Here is a 21,537-nt window from a genome sequence, read left to right on the forward strand (position 1 = left end):
ATGTAGAATTGGATCTTTCTTCTCAAGAAATTTCTAGACTCTGTAATTTTGAATTAGATATTCAAAACAATCACTTTGTGTACTCAAGCAAGGTATATGTACTTTTTACTGTAATTTACATCTGAAAGAGTTCTGTAAACAATAATTTTACAAAAAATACAAGCTTTGGCTTTGAAGCTTTTTCACAAGTATGCCAAGCAAGGGACACCCTAAGCTGTATCCTGTAGTTACTGAAACCTGTTTTATGTCTAGTAATACTAAGCCTTTAAAAAAAAAAATTGGCTGCAGGCTCCTATTATATATACTACAAAGTAATATGTATCTCTCAGATGGAAAACTTGCCAGAAATATTGTTTAAAGTAATTGTTCCAAATTCTAAAGAGGGCTTCATATAAACAGAAGCTGAAGCCCACATAAGGCTTCTCACGGCGCTACATGTTCTTTATCTTTCCTGTTAAAAAACAGCAGTGAGTCAAAGTAACGGAACCCAAATCTTACATTTTTTGAACACTTGAACCTCGGTCTTCCCAAACAGTGACTTGGCTTTTTCATAGTCATTAATGACCACATCGTAATCACCCTTTAAAATAAAGGAACATTGGAGATTTGTCACAATAAAAAGATATTGTAGATTGATTTAAGTGGGAAAAACACATTTGTACTTTATTTTTTAAATGCACTGTACCTTTTGTATATTCCTTTCAATATTAAGAGGAAGGTTGAAAAGAAACTTAAAACGTTGAAGGACATTGAGTGCATTTCTTGTTGAATCTGCCTTGTCTTTACGACCCAACACTTCTTGGAATAAGGTATCTGCAGTGTTACTTGCCCCTATTTTAAAGGAGGGAGAAAAAAAAGGAAATAAAGTAATCATTGCAGAATAAGATCACTATATATTACTCAATAGCTAATCTTTTTTATCAAAGGATACTGGATGTTAATTATAAAGTAGTGAATAATTACAGCTGATTCTATAAACTCAAATTAACACTTTAATGATTTCTGTTCAGCTATATTAAGCACGTCACAATTTACTGAAATACTATTTCAGTGCTGATCGCTTAGCTTTTTAATGTGGTGAGACCTCCGTACAATTAAAAACAACCACATTTTCCTAGTTCAAGTGCTTAACTTCACTGTGGTGATTTTATAGTTTGTTTTGGCCACCAATCTAAATTTTACAGTTAATCTATGCCTTTTAGGCTACTCGATCATCAGAGACTGGCTTTTTTAGAACAGAATATAATGAAATTATACTTGTTGAATTCCCTAGCTTCAAGAGTTAGCATTGCGGGGGAAGGACGGTTTCTTTCTTTTTTCTTTACAGCTATATAAAGCAAGTTTGGGCTTTTTTGAATTCCACTAAGAATTTTTTTACGATGGATATCCTTAGATCTTTGGCATTAAAATGCTTCATTTTAAAAAATGAATCTTTATAGTAACTATAGACACATTTAAGCAATTATATAGAGCTTCACTATTGGAACACCATTATATAAGGGTCTGATCCTGTTTGCATTGCAGTCAACAGTAAAATTCTCATTCCCTTCACTGGATGGCAGATAAAGCCCTATGTTAACAATTTTATGTGAATAAGAATGTCTACATTAATCTATTAACATTTATTAATTTTTTTCAATCAAAACACATTCTAAAGAGAATAAAATTATTTTTCCCCAATCAGACTACAAAGTGTTATATCATTTTGTACTAAAACGTTTCCCATAATTATTTAGTACAAAATAATAAAATTTCTGTTACACTAAGGAAGATTAGTAGGGGATGTGAAATATTTACATTTTTCAACTTGTGACTTATTTTTAATTAGGCAAAAGGAAAAAAGAAGAACTGTTTTAGCCTTTTAGATCGCTGCCTGTAAAAAGTGTCTACATTATCTGGTCTAGTGACTATACTTTAAGCAAAGATGAAAAAATTACATCAGTCTCACTGGGTGGCTTGCATGCCATTTTCTCTAGTCAACACTGTGGGTGGCCTGCTCAAGTTAAAAGTAGTCTTTGTAAAATAATTGTTAAATCTAAATAATGTTTAAACTGTTGAAATTTTGAAGCTCTGACATAAAAATCTCTGTTTTTTCAGGACAGCCGTTTCTACTACATGTGATTTAATGTAAAATAGTTTAATTCATTAAAAAAAAACCCACAACGTAATATCTAACTGGACACTTAAATACCGACACTGGATAAAGTTTGATTTTTTCCAAATGCCTGTTTTGTTATATTTTCTAGTATATAAAAAGAAACACTGTTTTATTTTAAATCACAACTTGCTTATACATTCACTTAATAGTTAAGCAACAAGTCATTTATTATTTTCTGGTAATTATATTTATAATCACAAGGCATTTTTCACTTACACATAAGGAAGTTTCTTTAAAAGGTGACTAACAACTGTAGAATTGCACATGGATATTTGTCTTTAGTTTAAAAGAATCCATAACTCAAATCCTTGAAGAAATAATATGCTTTATTATTCCTCAGCACAATTTTAATGCATTTGCATTTCTTTTCTATGGATTATTTTTAAATTATTTTTTGAGAAATATCAAATCAAATTCCTATGCAAGAAAAAGTTTCTTTTTAGTTACACAAACTGAAAAGTTAATCATTGTCCTTTGTTTATGACCTATTACAAAATCTCCTATCATACTTAAGAGTGCATCACCTCCAACTGTACCTGATGCAAAATCCAGTGCTTCAGACCCCAGGTGTTCTTAACCATTAAAAACATTGGCATATTTCAGATTGCCTGGCAGATGCATGTTTAAAAGGAGTTGATATACCTTATAAACATATTTTTTTTTTCTCCAAAGGGTTAAGCTTCAAACAATCCTCACATCTTGACCTCTGAGTCAATGGGATTTTTGTCACTGACTTCAATGGGTGCCGAATCAAGCTCTATACTGAAGAAGTATACTTAAAAAAGGTGTAACAGACACCTTGTCCATAAGTGCTTCTTACCAAAAAGTAAAGTAGTGACTACTTATCAGTTTTCCTTCTCTGACAGATTGGGAAATAAAAAACTTATGTGGACAGTAGAAAATGACAATCAGGTAGATACCATACCAATAAAAGGAAAACAACTTTTAAAATATACTGAATTCTTTTAAGCTACCATTCTTGATTAAACCCATCCCTTTGCACCGTACAATAAATGACTGTATATGTAAATATAATCGTTTTTTTGCATAACATTATTCTCTTTCTTTTTAAAGCCTATGCCCTGGCCCATCCAGCCTCCATCATGACTTGCCCACCTTCACAGGGGTGGAAAAGCCACCAATTCTTTTCCACAATAAAGCAAAAGCCAATACCATCCTGAAGTGGCTGGCACAAGCTACTCTAAAAAGCTTGCTTGCAAAAGATGGACTGCATTACTTGCATACAGATTTCAACTCCACTTGCTAAACCAGAGAATGATCATACAGTCTATTGTTAATCAGAGGTCCGTCACAAGCAGTCCCTGAGAGGACACATGAATTAGTCTAAATACAGCATACTTTTGCTGTGTTTTTACTATTTTTACATTTTAAAAATTTACTTTGGTCAAAAGAAAAAAAGCTCGCACTGACTTTACATGTGGTTGGGTGTAAAGTATATGGCATTGTAGGTTGTGCCTAAAATTTTGGCACATGCATGTTTTCCTAAGTGTATCATTTTGCCTGTATGAAAAAAAACAAAACAGATGTGTAGACACAAACTGTTCAGAAAGTAAATTGCAAATACCAGGTTTTGCATGGCCAAGAAAAAAAAAGCTACATGCAAAACTGCATGTACAACAGTGTACATGAAAAGTACTATTATAGAGCCTGGGTGGAGGACTTTTTGAAAAACTATTCCCTCTCCCCCTACCCACACTATCATTGTATATTCACACACCAAAGTATCCTGATTAAAAAAAAAATCTGCTTCCATGTCACTTTTCTGATTTCATACAGCACATTCAGGCTCTCAGACACTGAGTCAGTTATCTGGATGTCATTCCCTGCTTATTGATACAGCACTAAGGGAAACATCCCTTCCTCTGTGGAAAAAAATCACAATGAAACAAAGTAAAATTATCTTGGCAAACATCCAAGAATTAGGAACTGTAACTTTTGTGATCTGGTGAAGCATGTAAAACTCTCTCCCAACTCAATCATACAATATGAGGAATACTTTAACAGGAAAGAGGTTGTAGTTGAAATTTTCAAAAGCGCCTAAGTGACTTAGGAGTACCAGTCCCAACGTGGTCTGAATGACTGAATATCAAATAAAAAATGTATTGTAAATAAATCTTACTAGTGTAAACACAATTTCCAGTGGCAGCTCTCTATTTTTCTTCTGCCACTGCTTTAATGTATTGCATTTAATTCCACTCATTGTCCTAGATACACATTTATTTTTCAAAACATTTTTGTGTATACTTTTTAAAACCAAGATTTGTCACTTTAGAAGCAGGAAAACAATATTTACCTTAAAAGTCTCCCCTTCTTCCCCATTGTTAACCATAAATCTGATCCTGTACCTATTGAAGTTCATGGCAAAGTTCCCATGGATTTCAATGGATGCTGCATCAGGTCCCAAAAATCATCACTATGCAAGAATAAATGCCAGGACAAAAACTCACTGTTTTCTACTGTGTAACAAATTCCAAGAAATATATTAAAGCTTTCATAAAGTCTGACGTCCATAAACAGTTGCTGGTGGGAGGACAAAACTTACTGTTTAGTACATTCTCCAGTTTTTGCGTCATGGATCCTTCTACTTTTTCCGTTCCATCCGCTTCCAGTTTTTGATGGATTGCTGGAATAAAATGTCTAGTTAAAATGCAGATCATTTAAATCAACGGGAATACATTATATCAACGTGACACTTTAAAACAGCTTCTCAAAAATTTTAAATTAAGTGCTATATTTCTTGCTAGACATAAGCAGCTCAAATGTTATGAGAGGCACCATGGTCTAGTGGGCCACAGGGCGAAGAGCCAGACACTCCAGAATTCTAATTGTTACATTGCCACTGTGTGACGTTGCATAAATCACTTAATCTCTCCAGGTCTCAGTCCCCCCAAGGATAATGCTATAAAATAGTATTAATTTTGTATATAGTATTTTGAAAATATAAATACCACATAAATGCTATATGTTATGATACTGGAATGTAGTTTGTAGGTGTGACCCTAACAGCATCCCAATGCAAGAGGCTCAATGATATCTGGTAATGAGTTTCAGCTCACCTGACCAGTTCAGAGTACCTCAATACATTAATGTTATAATCTGTATCTCATGTGTGTTATGTGAAAACTAACACCACACTGATCACTAACATTCTTGTGTGGTGTATATACAGTAAGTTCCTAAGGGACCATACATATATGAAAGAAATGTGGAACTAAAATGTGTTTACCAGACAAGTCTGGGTCGTGGGTAAACAGGTTTCTCTCAGACAAAGGATAGGTCAGCACTTCAAGTCAGGTGTCACCACAGGTGATTAGCAATCACATGTCAAGTGGCCATTCATTTGCAATGGAGAGGGCAGGAACAGATCAATTTACATTTTAGCGAACACCAGTGGGGGAAGAAACCAGCATGGAACTTCCTTCACCCCCAGACTACATGTCTCCTTTCTCAGATCTTGAACAAACTTTATTGGGCGGGGGGAGGGGAAGCAGCGGCAGGGGTAAGTTTCAGAAGAATCCATTTCAAAGGTTCACTGGACTATAAAAGAGAGGGGCAAAGAACTGCAAGTTAGCTTTCACCTAAGACGACAAAGGAACCAAGCATTTTGTGCTAGATTCTGACAGGGGGAAGGGCGGGTGAGGTGAAGTGGGGTCAGCCATCTTGCTGGAAGGAAGTGTGGTAGGAGTCTTACCCTGAACCAAGACTGTAGTTTTGTTAAGTTTCTAGAAAGCATTTTTTACTTTTATTTGCTTGTAACCATTTCTAACTCTATCCTTTATATCTGAACTCATTTAAAATCCCATCTCCTTTTGTTAATAAACTTGTTTTACTTTTAATCTAAATCAACCCAGTGCTGTGTTTCAACTTAAGTGATAAGCTCTGCATTTTGTCTCTTCAGAGGAGCAAACAAACCTTATTATTCCTCTGAATGATCCAGGAAAGAGGTTGGCCATTGCAGAACGTAGTTTGGGAAAATGCAGGACTGGGGAGTGTTGGGGTCACCTTGGCAGGTGTAACCAAAGCTGGCGTATACCAGAGCATGGCTAGGATGTAACAAGCAGGCTGCTGGAATCAGAGTAGCTGACCAGAGCAGCTTAACACACAGACACTCAGTGCTCGCTTGTCTCCTGGCTGTTAGTGTCAGGGCTGCGAGGTAGGATGACCAGTAATAGGTGCCTATAGAAGACAAAGTGCCGAATATCGGGACTGTTCTTTTAAAATCAGGACATCTGGTCACTCTAGCTGTGAGCACAGCAGCAGAGCATTTAAGGCACCCAGGTTTAAAGACACAACCATTCAGTGGGCTGGATTACACCCCAGAAAATGACAATAGATTGAAGCTACAGTTATATTATAATTAAGGCTAAGATTCTGTTATGGTTACTTTTAGTAAAAGTCATGGACAGGTCACGGGTAACAAACAAAAATTCACGGAAGCTGTGATCTGTCTGTGACTTCTGCTGCTGAGGCTCCATGATTTCCCCCATCACCATGGTGGCTGGGAGCTTTGGGGTTCCCACTTCGCCCATGGCAGCTGGGAGACGCAGGGTGACCATATTTCCCAAAGCGAAAATGGGACACCCCAGCCGCTTGCCCAAGGCATCCCCCTCTCCCTGCGCAAGGCTTTCAACCTGTCCCTGGAACCCTGAGGCGGGCCCCCTCAGGAGTCTGTCACCTGTCACTGGAACTTTGCAGGGGGCACCCTGTCACTTGTTACTGCTATCGCCTATCGCTGGAACCCTGCCAGGGCCACACTGGCTGTCAGCTCCAGAGTCCTGCAGCGCCTGGGGCTGAAGCAAAAAATGTCATGGAGGTCTCTGGAAGTCATGGATTCTGTGACGTCCATGACCTCCGTAACATAAACGTAAACTTAATTATAATTAGGGTTGTCAAGAGATTTAAAAAAATTGAAATTAATCAAAATTAATTTAAATTAATTAATGTTTATAGGGTTAAACAATAATAGAATACCATTTATTTAAATACTTTTGGATGTTTTCCACATTTTTAAATATATTTATTTTAATTTCAACACAGAGTACAAAGTAACAGTGCTCACTTTATATTTATTTTTATTATAAATATTTGCACGGTAAAAATAAAATAGTATTTTTCAATTCACTTAATACAAGTACTGTAGTGCAAGCTCTTTATCATGAAAGTTGAATTTACAAATGTAGAATTATGTACAAGAAATAACTGCATTGAAAAATAAAACAATGTAAAACTTTAGAGCCTACAAATCCACTTAGTCCTACTTCTTGTTCAGCCAATCGCTCAAACAAGTTTGTTTACATGTGCAAGAGACAATGCTGCCCACTTCTTGTTTACAATGTCACCTGAAAGTGAGAACAGACGTTTGCCATGGCACTGTTATAGCCAGCATTGCAAGACATTTACGTACCAGATGCATTAAAGATTCATATGTCCCTTCATGCTTCAACCACCATTCCAGAGGACATGCGTCCATGCTGATGATGGGTTCCGCTCAATAACGATCCAAAGCAGTGTGGACCGATGCATGTTCATTTTCATTATCTGAGTCAGATGCCACCAGCAGAAGGCTGATTTTCTTTTTTGATGGTTCATGTTCTGTAGTTTTTGCAACAGAGCGTTGCTCTTTTAAGACTTCTGAAAGCATGCTCCATACCTCGTCCATCTCAGATTTTGGAAGGCACTTCAGATTCTTAAACCTTGAGTCAAGTGCTCTAGCTGTCTTTAGAAATCTCACATTAGTACCTTCTTAGCATTTTGTCAAATCTGCAGTGAAAGTATTCTTAAAATGAACAACATGCTGGGTCATCATCCGAGACTGCTATAACATGAAATATGTGGCAGAATGTGGGTAAAACAGAGCAGGAGACATACAACTCTCCCCCAGTGAGTTTAGTCACAAATTTAATTAACTCGTTTTTTTTAACAAGCTTCGTCAGCATAGAAGCATGTTCTCCGGAACGGTGCTCAAAGCATGAAGGGGCATACGAATGTTTAGCATATCCGGCATGTAAATACCTTGCATTTTGGTGTTTTTGGTCCCAGACCATATGAAACCGATTTTTAAAAGACCTGTTTTTCCCCTAATTGTGTTACTATAGGACAGAGAAAATTAAAACCCTACCAGGTTTTAACTCTTTAAGTGCTTTGGAACACTGCAGACTTGATTCTGCTCACTCCTTTGTCAGCTTTAAAGTGGTGTACCTTTGGCTATGTCTACACTGCCCTGCAGTTTGGACTACAGAGATGTGAATAGCCATGCACACCAAAATGCTGCGTGCGCGAATTACAAGGTTCCTAGTTTACAGTAATGCAGTCCTGTTTGAAGAGGACTACATTAATGTGACCTACGAACCTTTTAGTTCACACCCACTGCATCCACATGAGGGCATTAAAGCACAGCATTTTGTGTGCACTGCCATTCACACCCCCATAGTCTGAACAGCAGGGCAGTGTAGACAAGCCTTTTATTGTCTTCAGTGGAATTATTCCTGATTTACCCTGGTATGAGATGAGAATCAAGCACTATGAGTTTGGAATGTACTATAGATAAAGTTGTATTCTAAAGTTTAAAATTGCCTGTTTGCAGTGTATTGAACAGTATACCAAAAATCAATCTACATATTTTGATTACACTTAGTAACTACATCCTAAAGTGCAGAGGTTCCCAATCTGAGGCCCATGAATAGGGCCCTACCAAATTCACAGTCCATTTTGGTCAATTTCACGGTCACAGGATTTTAAAAATAATAAATTTCATTATTTTAGATATTTAAATCTGCAATTTCACGGTGTTGTAATTGTAGGGATCCTGACCCAAAAAGGAATTGTGGCACAGTCACATGGTTATTGTAGGTGGGATTGCGGTATTGCTACCCTTACTTCTGCTGGTGACAGTGCTCCTTCAGAGCTGGGCAGCTGGAGAGTGGTGGCTGCTGGCTGGGAGCCCAGCTCTGAAGGCAGAGTCACCGCCAGCAGCAGTGCAGAAGTAAGGATGGCATGGTATGGTGTTGTCACCCTTATTTCTGCACTGCTGCCTTCAGAGCTGGGCCCTTGGCCAACAGCCACCACTCTATCGCTGCACAGCTCTGAAGGCAGCGATGAAGTAAGGGTAACAATACCACAACCCTCCTAAAATAACCTTGCGACCGCCTGCAACTCCCTTTTGGGTCAGGACCCCCAATCCGAGAAACACTGGTCTCCCCCATGAAATCTGTATAGTGTACTATAGTGTAAAAGCACACAAAAGACCAGATTTCATGGGGGGGAAGATCAGATTTCACAGCCCATGACATGTTTTTCATGTCTGTGAATTTGGTAGGGCTCTACCCATGAACCATAGGTGGTCTGCAGAGCAGTAGCAGGTGATTTATAGAAAGCTGCTGGTCTGCTGTGGACTCATTTCCAGTAAGAGAGCAGAAATGACAGAATGAGATTAAATGAAAAGGAAATGCAGATAGTAAATTAGCTATTTTTAAAAAACTTCTTAAAATTAGGGACAGTTAAAAATATCTACACACTTTCCTAGTGTTACTTTTCCATGTAAATCAATTCCTGTAGTTGCCACCGGGAGGCTATGTGGTCATGAATGGGAGAGCAGGTGATCTATGAAACCACAAACAGGAAGGTGAGGGTCCATAAAACAATGTCTAGATGAAGATAGTCCACACTGTGAAAGTGTTTGAGACCCCTCGCTATAGAGTACCCAAACTTTGAAATTGGTGGCTCTGCAGCTCTGCAAAAGCGGTCACACAACTGCATTTTAAAAGCTGTGGAGGTAGGGGAAGAGATGAAATCTACAAGGTACAAGTGTTTTGTCAGGGTGTTAAGAGATTCCAGAGCATAGGGAAAGTGTTGTCTGGAGTAACCTGAGATAATGGTGACTGTTTACATACATACCAGTTAGTATTTTTGTTTGGACTAGTTTTGCACAACTAGTCCAGCGAAATTACGGTACCTTAAATACACTGAACACAGTGTAGATATAAATAACTTCTCTATGCACACTCAAACTGGTAGAGAGTACAATATATTACACATGCACAATACACACCTTCACTTTCCCTATACAGAAACCATCTTTACTTTTCACCCAACAGTATTTTCAGATTTAGCTATATGTCCAATGAGGCACGTACCAAATTTTAGGTTCAAGATTCAAACTTATTTTTTAGTTTAAAGAATGTAAAAAGCTTCTGAATGATTTATTAAAATGGTGATTAAAATCATTTTTTCGTTATGAAGTAACTCAAAAATAGCTGAAACATTTTCTTCATACACAGAGGCTGGAAAAACTCCTATTGCTCAAAGGCCTAGGAAAAGAAGAAGTGCCAGCTGGATTAACTGGATTTCTTGCCTGCCACACAAGAACAACAAAGAAGCTCAAGAATGGGGTAAGGGACACCATGCAAACAAGGGCAGTCAAAGTAGATGCCAATGAGAGGGATAGGAGTAGGCCTCACTGATAAGAGGCTCCAAAAAAAAAAAAAAATCCAAAATCTTTCAGGAAAAAAGACACCTGATATGGAAAAATCGGAACCTTGGGGGGAAATGGAAAAGAAATTTTCATATGAAAAAACGTCTCTCAGAATGAACAGTGAAGAATTATTAGAGTAATATATGAAATATTAGTTTCAGAGTAACAGCCGTGTTAGTCTGTATTTGCAAAAAGAAAAGGAGTATTTGTGGCACTTTAGAGACTAACCAATTTATTTGAGCATAAACTTTCGTGAGCTACAGCTCACTTCATTGGATGCATACTGCGGAAAGTGTAGAAGATCTTTTTATATACACACAAAGCATGAAAAAATATCTCCTCCCACCCCACTCTCCTGCTGGTAATAGCTTATCTAAAGTGACCACTCTCCTCACAATGTGTATGATAATCAAGGTGGGCCATTTCCAGGACAAATACAGGGTTTAACAAGAACGTCTGGGGGGGAGGGGTAGAAAAAAACAAGGGGAAATAGGTTACCTTGCATAATGACTTAGCCACTCCCAGTCTCTATTCAAGCCTAAGTTAATTGTATCAAATTTGCAAATGAATTCCAATTCAATATGAAATATTATTACTGCTGAACTTCAGTCCTTCAAAATGCTTTTTAATAACTAATAAGTATGCCAAATGAAGTTACTCTATTTACCCCATATAACTGTAACAGGATGTGCTTTTCACGGCCTAAACCTGCTTATTAATGATATCATGCAGTTGTGCACATCGGAAGAGATCTATTAAAAAAAGCAAAAGAAATTATAAAATGTTACAACTACTCATATTCTTTAAGAAGAAGCAAGAAGAAAACATTGTACGAATAAAATGGTAACACTGAAATATTCTAACAAAACAAGATGGGAAGTATGGGAATGTCATTTGAAAACGTATTAAAACAAAGAAGCTCTTCAAGAAAGAGTGATGACTGAAGATCTTAAAAGTGTACAACACACTGTCCTTGATGAGGATACCTTCTGGGTTCACCTGCAGAACACACTGAAGATTCTGCAGCCAACTGCTTCTTCAATCACTGTATCTGAATCAGACAAAGCACTTCTGTCAGACATTCCTCAAGATATGACCAAGATAAAGTCAATTGTTCTGAAAATCTAAGCTCATCTCCACATACAAGTCAGGAAGATGTAAAAGTGAAGGACTTTATATGTAAATGGGAAGAATTCAGCTGTAAAGCTACTGCAAACCACTTAGATCCAAGGTTCAAAGGTAATTATGTTAGTGATAATAGCATTGTTACATCACTTGACTGGATTACTAAACAAGCTACACATTTAAGACTAGATTTTGGAAAAGCACTTTCAAATGTTGCAAAATACAGAACCTCTTCAGGTATTTGGTCTGAGAGTGCAATCGGGGAATCTACCAAGCATATTGCTCCTACAACATGATGGCAAGGCCTCTGTACAGCACAATCACTGACTCCTTTTGCTTCTCATCTGCTTCAGATTCCTCCATCTTCTGAAGCATGAGAAAGATGCTGATCAATGTTTGGAAATACACGCACAAAAATCAAGAAACACAACAACATGTGAAAGAGTTTGTTTCACTCCATGCACATCATCAGTTTAATGAAATAGATGAAGATCATAGTGAAAGTTCAGAATCAGAATTTGTGAATTTTTGAGAGAGAGAGAGATTCGGATTAGAAAAGTCACAAGAAAAAACTTGAGCTATGGTAGCATTTCCAAGAGTAAATTGGTAAGTAAACTGTTTAAGTTATACTTGTTTATTTATATGATGGCTAGATTTGTCTACAGGTATGACACACTATATATAATGATAATGCACTATTAAAGAGTCTGAAGTTGACTATAAAATCTGGATATACACCCATATTTACTGAGGGTCCTTAATGTTGTGCTGTGTTAACTACACTATAATGAATATATATAAATTAGGGCTGTCAATAAATCGCAGTTAACTCTTGCAATTAACTCAAAAAATTAATTGCAATTAATCACACTGTTAAGCAATAGAATATCAACTGAAATTTATTAAATATTTCTGGATGTTTTTCTACATTTTCAAATATATCAATTTCAATTACAACACAGAATACAAAGTGTACACTGGTCACTTTATATTATTTTTTATTACAAATATCTGCACTGTAAAAATGATAAAAGAAATAGTATTTTTCAATTCACCTCATACAAGTACTGGAGTGCAATCCCTTTATCTTGAAAGTGCAAGTTACAAATGTAGACTTTTTGTTACATAACTGCACTCAAAAACAAACCAATGTATAACTTTAGAGCCTAAAAGTCCACTCAGTCCTACTTCTTGTTCAGCCAATCGCTAAGACAAACAAGTTTGTTTACATTTACAGGAGATAATGCTGCCCACTTCTTAATTACGTCACCTGAAAGTGAGAACAGGCATTGTTGTAGCTGGCGTCACAAGATATTTACGTGCCAGATGCGCTAAAGATTCATATGCCTCTTCATGCTTTGGCCACTGTTCCAGGGGACATTCTTCCATGCTGATGACGCTCATTAAAAAAATTATGCATTCATTAAATTTGTGACTGAACTCCTTGGGGGAGAATTGTATGTCCCCTGCTGTTTTACTCACATTCTGCCATATATTTCATGTTATAGTAGTCTCGGTTGATGACCCAGCACATGTTGTTTGTTTTAAGACCACTTTCACTGCAAATTTGACATTGTGAAATTTTTAAGATAGCTACAGCACTCAACCCAAGATTTAAGAATCTGAAGTGCCTGCCAAAATCTGATCAGGATGAGGTGTGGAGCATGCTTTCAGAAATCTTAAAAGAGTAAGATTCTGATGTGGAAACTACAGAACCCAAACCACCAAAAAAAGAAAATCAACCTTCTGCTGGTAGCATCTGACTCAGGTGATGAAAGTGAACATGTGTTGGTCCACACTGCTTTGGATTGTTACCAAGCAGAACCCGTCATCAGCATGAACACACATCCTCTGGAATGGTGGTTGAAGCATCAAGGGACATTTGAATCTTTAGTGCAACTGGCATGTAAATATTTTGCGATACCAGCTACAACAGTGCCATGCAAATGCCTGTTCTCACTTTCAGGTGACATTGTAAACAAGAATCAGGCAGCATTATCTTCAGCAAATGTAAAAACCTTGTTTATCTGAGTGATTGGCTGAACAAGAATTAGGACTGAGTGGACTTGTAGGCTCTAAAGTTTTACACCGTTTTATTTTTGAATGCAGGGTTTGTTTGTTTTTTACGTAATTCTACATTTGTAAGTTCAACTTTCATGATAAAGAGATTGCACTACAGTACTTGTATTAGGTGAATTGAAAAATACTATTTCTTTTGTTTTTTTACAGTGCAAATATTTGAAATAAAAGTAAGGTGAGCACTGTACACTTTGTATTCTGTGTTGTAAATTAAATCAATATATTTAAAAATGTAGACAACATCCAAAAATATTAAAATAAATGGTATCATATTATTGTTTAACAGCGTGATTAATCACACAATTAATCTTTTTAATCGCTTGAGAACCCTAATACAAATATGTTCATTTTTAGCACTTTTCTCTAGAAACATGAGTTTCATTTGTATCTGCTTTATAACATCAGATCTCGATTTACATATTATTTCTGAGCCCTACGGATAACCTTCCTTTTTGTTTATGAGTCAACAATGTTGATGCTTTCTATTTTCAACATTTTAATCCCCCCCTCCCATTTTAGAAATATGTCAACAGGTAAAAAAAATACACATGAATATCTCAGCGTGTAGCTCCATCTCTATTACTAGGTATATTTGTCATTATTCAAATGCAAAGAATTTATACTTACTTACTTCATAAATGTAACTAGTAGCAATCTCTATGTGATAACCAAATTATACATAATACATCTCACTTTTAAAGACATACAGTTTCATTTTGATAAGCAAGTAACTAATGCAGATATTTCAAATTTTTTCCAAAATTTGTTTTTTGACCTCTCTTCTCATATGTTTTTTCTTCTATGCTTTCAAAACATCTGGACATTTTATATCTCTAGATTCGGCCACACAAACCATATATATATGCTTGGTTAGGACCACGGCTTACCATGTCTGAGCATCAGCTGGAACATTGTTAGTGCTCTGATAAGAAGTTTGCAGTTATTGGGGCAAGGAGAGACTGAATCTAGGCATTTCAACCACAGTTGAACAGTTCAAAGGCAGTTATCTTTGCCAGAAAAACAAGTGATAGTTTAATCTGGCAACTGCAATAGGCTTTCTAGTAATCTAAACTACAATTTGATTAGTTGCTGTTTCCTAATATTAAATTGTTTTTAACACAAAGAGATGGTTTAATACTTTGTTACAGCTTTGCAGGACCAGGCAATTTAAACTTGCAAGTCAATCCTTAATGTACACACTATTTTTAATACCAATTTGTACAAAAACTATGGGTTAAATTTTCAAAAGCAGCTCAGCATTGCTCTAACTCCGCTCCCACTGAAGTCAATAGAAGTTTTACTGTTGATTTCCAACGGGAGCAGAAGTAGACCAAAACAGAGCTTTTGCACAGAAACTTAGTTAATTTTTTTTTTAAGTGTCTGGAACACATCAAACCAAAAAACAAACAACTAAAGAAGACAGACTGATTCAGCACAGCATAGTTCTGAAGGCCCTTGGCATAGTATCCATTAAGCCTCTGGCACCAAAGTATGCTAAGGAATAGGAAAAACTAAAATGTAAACACACTTTCCAGAATAAATGGAAACCCAAATGTCCATGGGTTTCATGTCAAAAAGACGAAATAATTTGTGTAATTTGGAGAAAACCTGAAAAGCTTTTTGATAAGGGCATTCCCCCTATGAGAGGTGTAAATTCTTCAGAATGGATCCCAGATTATGTACATGCTGTGATGCTGATCATTTGAAAAAGCACAGAAGTGTGCCACTTTGTCCTCAAGAAGCTATTACTAGATTGCGCCATAAAATGCTAAAAGATCTACAAATTAGCAACACGGTGTACTGTCACTTACAGGGTTCAGAGTAGCAGCCGTGTTAGTCTGTATTCGCAAAAAGAAAAGGAGGACTTGTGGCACCTTAGAGACTAAAATTTATTTGAGCATAAGCTCACTTCATCGGATGCATTCAGTGTCACTAAATATGATTTAATTTTCAGAAATATTTGAAATATTTTGCAACTTGAAGGAAAAACACAGCCTTAATCTTGAATCATATTGCATTAACATCCAAAACATTGCCAAACTAACTACTGAAAAAATATGTTAGCGCTCAAAAAGCATGAGATTTTGAAATAATAAATGTTGGGTTGTGTTTGTTTTTTAAGCTTTTTCATGCTTTTCCCACAACTACAAGGGCAAGAAAAAATATTTATTTATTTATGAAAGTAGAGAGTCTGAAATAATCACCTGACTCCAGGGGCTGGGGTTTTAAGAAAAACACAAACTACTATGAGACTTACAATAAAATTTCAACACTTGGTAACAATTCATCCATCTAGGAAGAAACTTTATATGAGCAACCGCAAAGTCTCTCAGAAATGTATGTTAAAAGCTAGGTTTATTACTCTGCTAAATGATCCACCGAAAAATCCACAGCTGCGCAATTCTGGTTATGTCAGGTTTTACAGGATAGGAAAAGTTATACTCTCTTTAGTGAATTTGGGATCTCGGACATCTCGTGATATCACATAAGGCATAAAAGCAGCTTTACAAGTTGTGGAGATAAGGACAAGAAGAGTTTGAATCAAAATTGAAACAACAACATGAATTTAAACTATGTAGTGGAGAGTATAGGCTTTCAAATGATATGTAGGTCATAGTTAGACAAGATATGTTTCTTTTTGTGGACAGCACCAAGCACAACCCTCAGCTTGATATTCTGGTTTAATAAAAGATTATCTATAGCTTAAACAATTGAAAAATAAAATTTGAAAATGGGATTCAAAATAAACTCTAAGTCATAAAACACGACAGTAACTTCAAACAATCTCTGGTGAGTTTAAGGCAATTGGGAGATATTCTGGAGGAATCGACCAAGTGTTCTGTGATCGATCATCAGGCCAGACCTCTGAAGGCTGTCACCAATTTAGAAGACATTAAGTCAGTGGCTGACACAGATCAAATATGGGTCATTCTTAAGGCACTCAAGACATACAGTTTTGGGCACATGTATTTCAGCATGGACTCAAACACCATTCTAACTGAAGTCTCTCATTTTTAAAGGAGAAATCTCGTTTGATACTTTGCAAAAGCTAGAAAGTGCTATGCTGGACTTGCAGCAATGAAAAAAACAACTTCCCATCTGTCAGGAAGCTTAACTCTAGGATGGTACATTTGACAGGATAAACATTTCTAGAGTTTTAAAGGCAAAGCTGCATTAAGTAAATCAATCAGTCAATCAGATCTATCATCTTGAAACTGCATTTGAATATATGTATGCCAGATTCACTAGGTTGTAGCAACCACCACTCACATGGTTTTAACCTTTGACTCAATGTGATGACCTAACAGTCAAAAAAGAATTGGCCCATTATGGAAATGTAAATGTATATATTGACAATCTGCTATTTTATTAGGTATTGTGCAAAGAAGAGGAGGAGAGTGACCAAGATGTTGGTTTTATCTGAAATGACACCTGATTACCATCAAATCCACAACAAATTACAATGCATATGCATGTTTAATTAAAAGCTTTTAACTATCAGACCATCTGCCTTTCAGGATACACTGCTCTTGATGGAAATACTGTTTTCGTTGTCCTGTAGCACAGCAGTAATAGAGCATGGGTAATGTGCAATACATTTAATAAAAACAAGCCCCACCCCCCAAGAAAGTACTCCAGTACTTGATGTAGATACTAGTGAATGGCCCAAGTGTCCTCTTACTGTCTGTACACTGCCTAGCACAATGTGGCCCCAATCTTGGTTGACCTTTAAGTGCTACCATAATATGAAATAAATAATAAAATAAATAAAATAATAATAATAATAATAGATGCTTTACACCCACGCAAGGCTATGCTCTACTACCTTGGTGTGGAACCAAGAACAAAACATTCATTTACAAGAGCACTCAACAGAAGGGACTAGATTAGTGCTAATCTGTATGAACATTTCAAGTCAGATGGATATTGTCCATAATATTATTTAAAGTACTAGGATATTTATTTGGATTTAAAATTCATTGTTATACAGTCTCACTTCTGACTCTCAGTCTAATATGCTTCTGCCTAAGCAGTGTGAATTTATATTAAAGCGAGGCTAAAACTTAATATATAAGACCTAGTGACTTACACACTAAAAACAAGAGAATAATGAGTAACCCTGGGACAACAGACCAAAGCAAAACAAGCAGAATGAAAAGAATGTTACTGTCATTAGACAATAACAGCAGCAATAATATTTAATTTACTTCAGAATGAAACCACAGCATGAAAATTTGACAAACGGGTTTTCTTGTCAGACAACCAAATTTGAAAGTTTGGCTGCCCTTGGCCAAGTAGGCAGAACATTTCCCCTTCCACCTTCCCAGCCAGTATACTTTTTTTTTTTTTTTTTTAAGCTCTCAATTGTAATTCCATCCCAAAATTAGACTGATGAATAAAAACTACAGAAAATGCAGGACTTTAGAATGAATGTATCATGTCAAACACATCTGTTGCATTACTAGCGTGCTGTGAAAATACGCACAACGTACTTGGATAGCTTCAGACTGTCCAACAGGAAGGAACATTTATATGGCAGGCAAACATCAGTTGTTAGTTTCCCAAGACCCCAGACTGAGTCAGAACTGAATGACTACATAGTGGTTTCTTTTGTTTTGGAGAAACTGGATTAAGAAGTAGTAATACCACACCATAAATTTCCTGACACTGGGCCAAATGGTGGGTTGTGGCTGTGTCCATTCCAAATCAAGGTTGGGGAGGCAAAGGAGGGCATGATGTGGTCTACAAACATGGCTTTTCACTCACCTGGGATTGGAATCATTCTGCTCTGGGCCTGTCACTAGGCGCAAGTTAAAGTAGCCTAAATGCTGCTCTAACTCATTCAGCAACCAAAGATCCATTAAGGACAACAGGGTTCACCAGTGCACAGAGATGCCCTGGCCATGCCCACTTTCCCTTGGCCACACCCTGACTCAGCCATGGGAGAAGGGGGAACCGTGCCATCCAAGGATCCCTCTACTCTAGTGGGTTCTTCCAAGGGCCGATTAAACCAGTTTTGCAGCAGAATTGCACTAGATGAGCTGTGCAAAGCTGCCCTAATCAGGGTCATAATCTCAAACGATAACTTATTTTAGAATTTTTCAACAGGCAGGAAAAGGCCTGGAAGAATGATAACTGGTAATGTGACTGTCACACGCTTGCAAATTCAGGTAATGCAGTAAATGCAAATGTGTATTTCTCTAATCTGTACTTAACTAAAAAGAAATTTTGCAGTGTAAAGATTCTAAAGAGTGTATTTTAAAATATATATTAGATTACTATCTCTCCAGAATCTTTTATCGTGGTATGTGGTCTGTCAAAGGCAATAAAACATCATATCTTTACGATGCAATGAACAGTAGCCCCATTTGGAATGCTACTTTCTAGGTTACCATTAGTATTATGGGAAATAAACCAGCTATATAACTGATGCTGACAAATGGGTCAAGTCGAGGTGAGCCTCGTTCCCCTCAGCTCAGTTTACAGCCTCCTTTCACTGACAAAACAAACTTCCTGTTGAACATCTCCTCTATAGCAAAGTTACTGTCAAACTGTCAGGAAAGCTAACGGACAAAGAGACATTGGGATCTGATAAGGCAATCTTATTTTCCAGGAAATTAAACCAAATAACAATATGTCCAGCCTACTTGACCTCTTATTTTCCTTAGTAAACATTTTCCAAATTGCACAATGTAATGAACAGCTCTTGGTACAACTCTTTTTTACGTTTTTCACTTATTTATTTTTTGTAAAGATACATTAAAATTGATGTAAAGATTTCATCAGTTTTGACAGTCTACTTAATAAAGTAAGCAAGCCCTTACTAACAGGACCAGTCACACACAAATCTGTGAATAACTGTAGGCAAGATCAGGCCCTTTATCTTAAAAAACTGTTAAAATGTAAGCTTAAAAATGTACAAACACACTTGTTCTTCCACTTTATAGTTAAATGAAAATACAAAACACCTGGGGTCAGGTGACATAGCATTCTATTTCTCAATGAAATTTTACTATGAAATGTGGTGATTTCTTAATACTGTAGATTTCACAACAAATTACAGAGAGTTCAAGAAAACAAAGCAACAATGACAAAAAAGACCGATTTAAGAGGAAAGATTAAAAAGAACGAGAAGTAGGTAGCTTTGTTAAACAGAAAAAAGGTGGACATGGCAATAGTTTATAAATAATTGAGAGGAGTAAACAAAGTCTGGGAGAAAATTGTTTGGGGATAATATAAGGGTATTGGGATAAAACTCATAGGGAAAATTTAGACTATCATGAAATGCCTCCTGTGGGGAGGCTATTCCACAATCTAATGGATTTCCTGTCAGGAAGTGGAGGAAATTCAATAAACGCAGGACATTTAGACTGTATTGGCAGAAGAGATGGACTAGATGTGATATAATATGTATTTTCTCTCTCTAGTTCATGTGATACTTTGACAGCTGAATAGTTTAACAGATATTTAGTGAAGCAGTTTGCAGAATCAAGCTTATATTCATTAAGGATTACGTTGAAGCCACTTTTCAGCTTTAAAATATCAGCTGTTTCTGATGTAGCTCAGTTTAAAAACAAAAAGACGTGTTTAGAATTTAAAGGAGGAAAAATATTACATGGAAATTCCACTGTACTTGCATGGGAAGACACCACCAGCATTATAAGTCCACATGCAAATTAATACCAAATAACCTACAACATCAACAAATAATAATAAACTCCTACATTTAAGTGTAATGGGGCTCTGTAATTGAATATAAACAACTCTGATGAAGAGATTGGGTTGAAATGTTCCATGCCAGGTCTCTGACTCAGGCTGAATGTTTTTGGAAACTTTCAGCCATTTCTGAGAATGAGGCTAGAGAAAAATAAATTGTTTTGTCCATGTTAAAAAATTCTGGTAACCTTCTCTTCGAGAAACTCAAGCGCCCCCATGCTTTGGTGCAGGAACTTGAAATTTGGTCAAAGGGTAGCCTTTCTGTCACGGATGTGCCTTTTGCCATCCCTGTTAAAATCCACCCATAATTTGGCCATGTTATATGCCTTTCAAAATTTTACAATTTGCACATGCTCATAAATGCTAAAGTTTAATAGCTAAAATCTCCAAAGATTTTGTCCATTCTTGGCACGCTACTGCTCAGGCCAGCAGGATTATCCCTGCAATTGCAACTCTGGGATGCTGCAGGCTGTTTTGGATTCTGGTCAGGAAATGGAACTGAAAGCCGGGAGGCTCTCTCTCCTGAACTCTGAATGCCCTCCCCTACTGATGCCAAAGTGCTGTACAGGGAGTTGCCTGATTTGAATGCAGGCAGACAGGAGCCAAACCTACCAAGAGAAGAGTGGGACAAGGAGTGTGATAAGGAGGGAGGAGACTGGAACTGGAAGCTGATCGGGGTGGGAGAGTAAGACTGGGTATTGGGATGGGGGTACTCTGGTACTGGCTGGACAATGAAACTGGGACCCAGGAAGGAGAAAGATGGAGGCAAAACAGATCTGATGAGAAGCCAGGATGCAGGGGGAAGAACTGGGAGCAGCTGCATAAAGAGACTGGGTCAAGGAACAGCAGCAGAACAGTGACAGACTGGATGAGGAGTTAGTGGGGATGGGGAACATGGGAAGGGAGGCTGACTGAATGCTGGGGAAAGAGAATAGCCCGTAACTAATGCCGGATGGAATTTTTCAGC

General features: G+C 37.0%; 1 protein-coding gene across 3 annotated transcripts in view; it reads right to left on the minus strand.

The window, feature by feature from the left end:
* EXOC2 (exocyst complex component 2) overlaps positions 1–21,537 on the minus strand; it is a 186,676-nt gene that overhangs the window by 117,811 nt on the left and 47,328 nt on the right. For all 3 annotated transcript variants that reach the window (XM_048839740.2, XM_048839741.2, XM_048839742.2), the window contains 3 exons: positions 4,722–4,802; positions 686–831; positions 499–580 (listed from right to left, as the gene is read on the minus strand). In XM_048839740.2, the coding sequence (XP_048695697.1) occupies positions 499–580; positions 686–831; positions 4,722–4,802 (309 nt within the window). The remainder of the gene's footprint in view (positions 1–498; positions 581–685; positions 832–4,721; positions 4,803–21,537) is intronic.

Source organism: Caretta caretta, chromosome 2 (assembly GCF_965140235.1).
Source record: "Caretta caretta isolate rCarCar2 chromosome 2, rCarCar1.hap1, whole genome shotgun sequence".
In the NCBI taxonomy this organism is placed as follows: Eukaryota; Metazoa; Chordata; order Testudines; family Cheloniidae; genus Caretta; species Caretta caretta.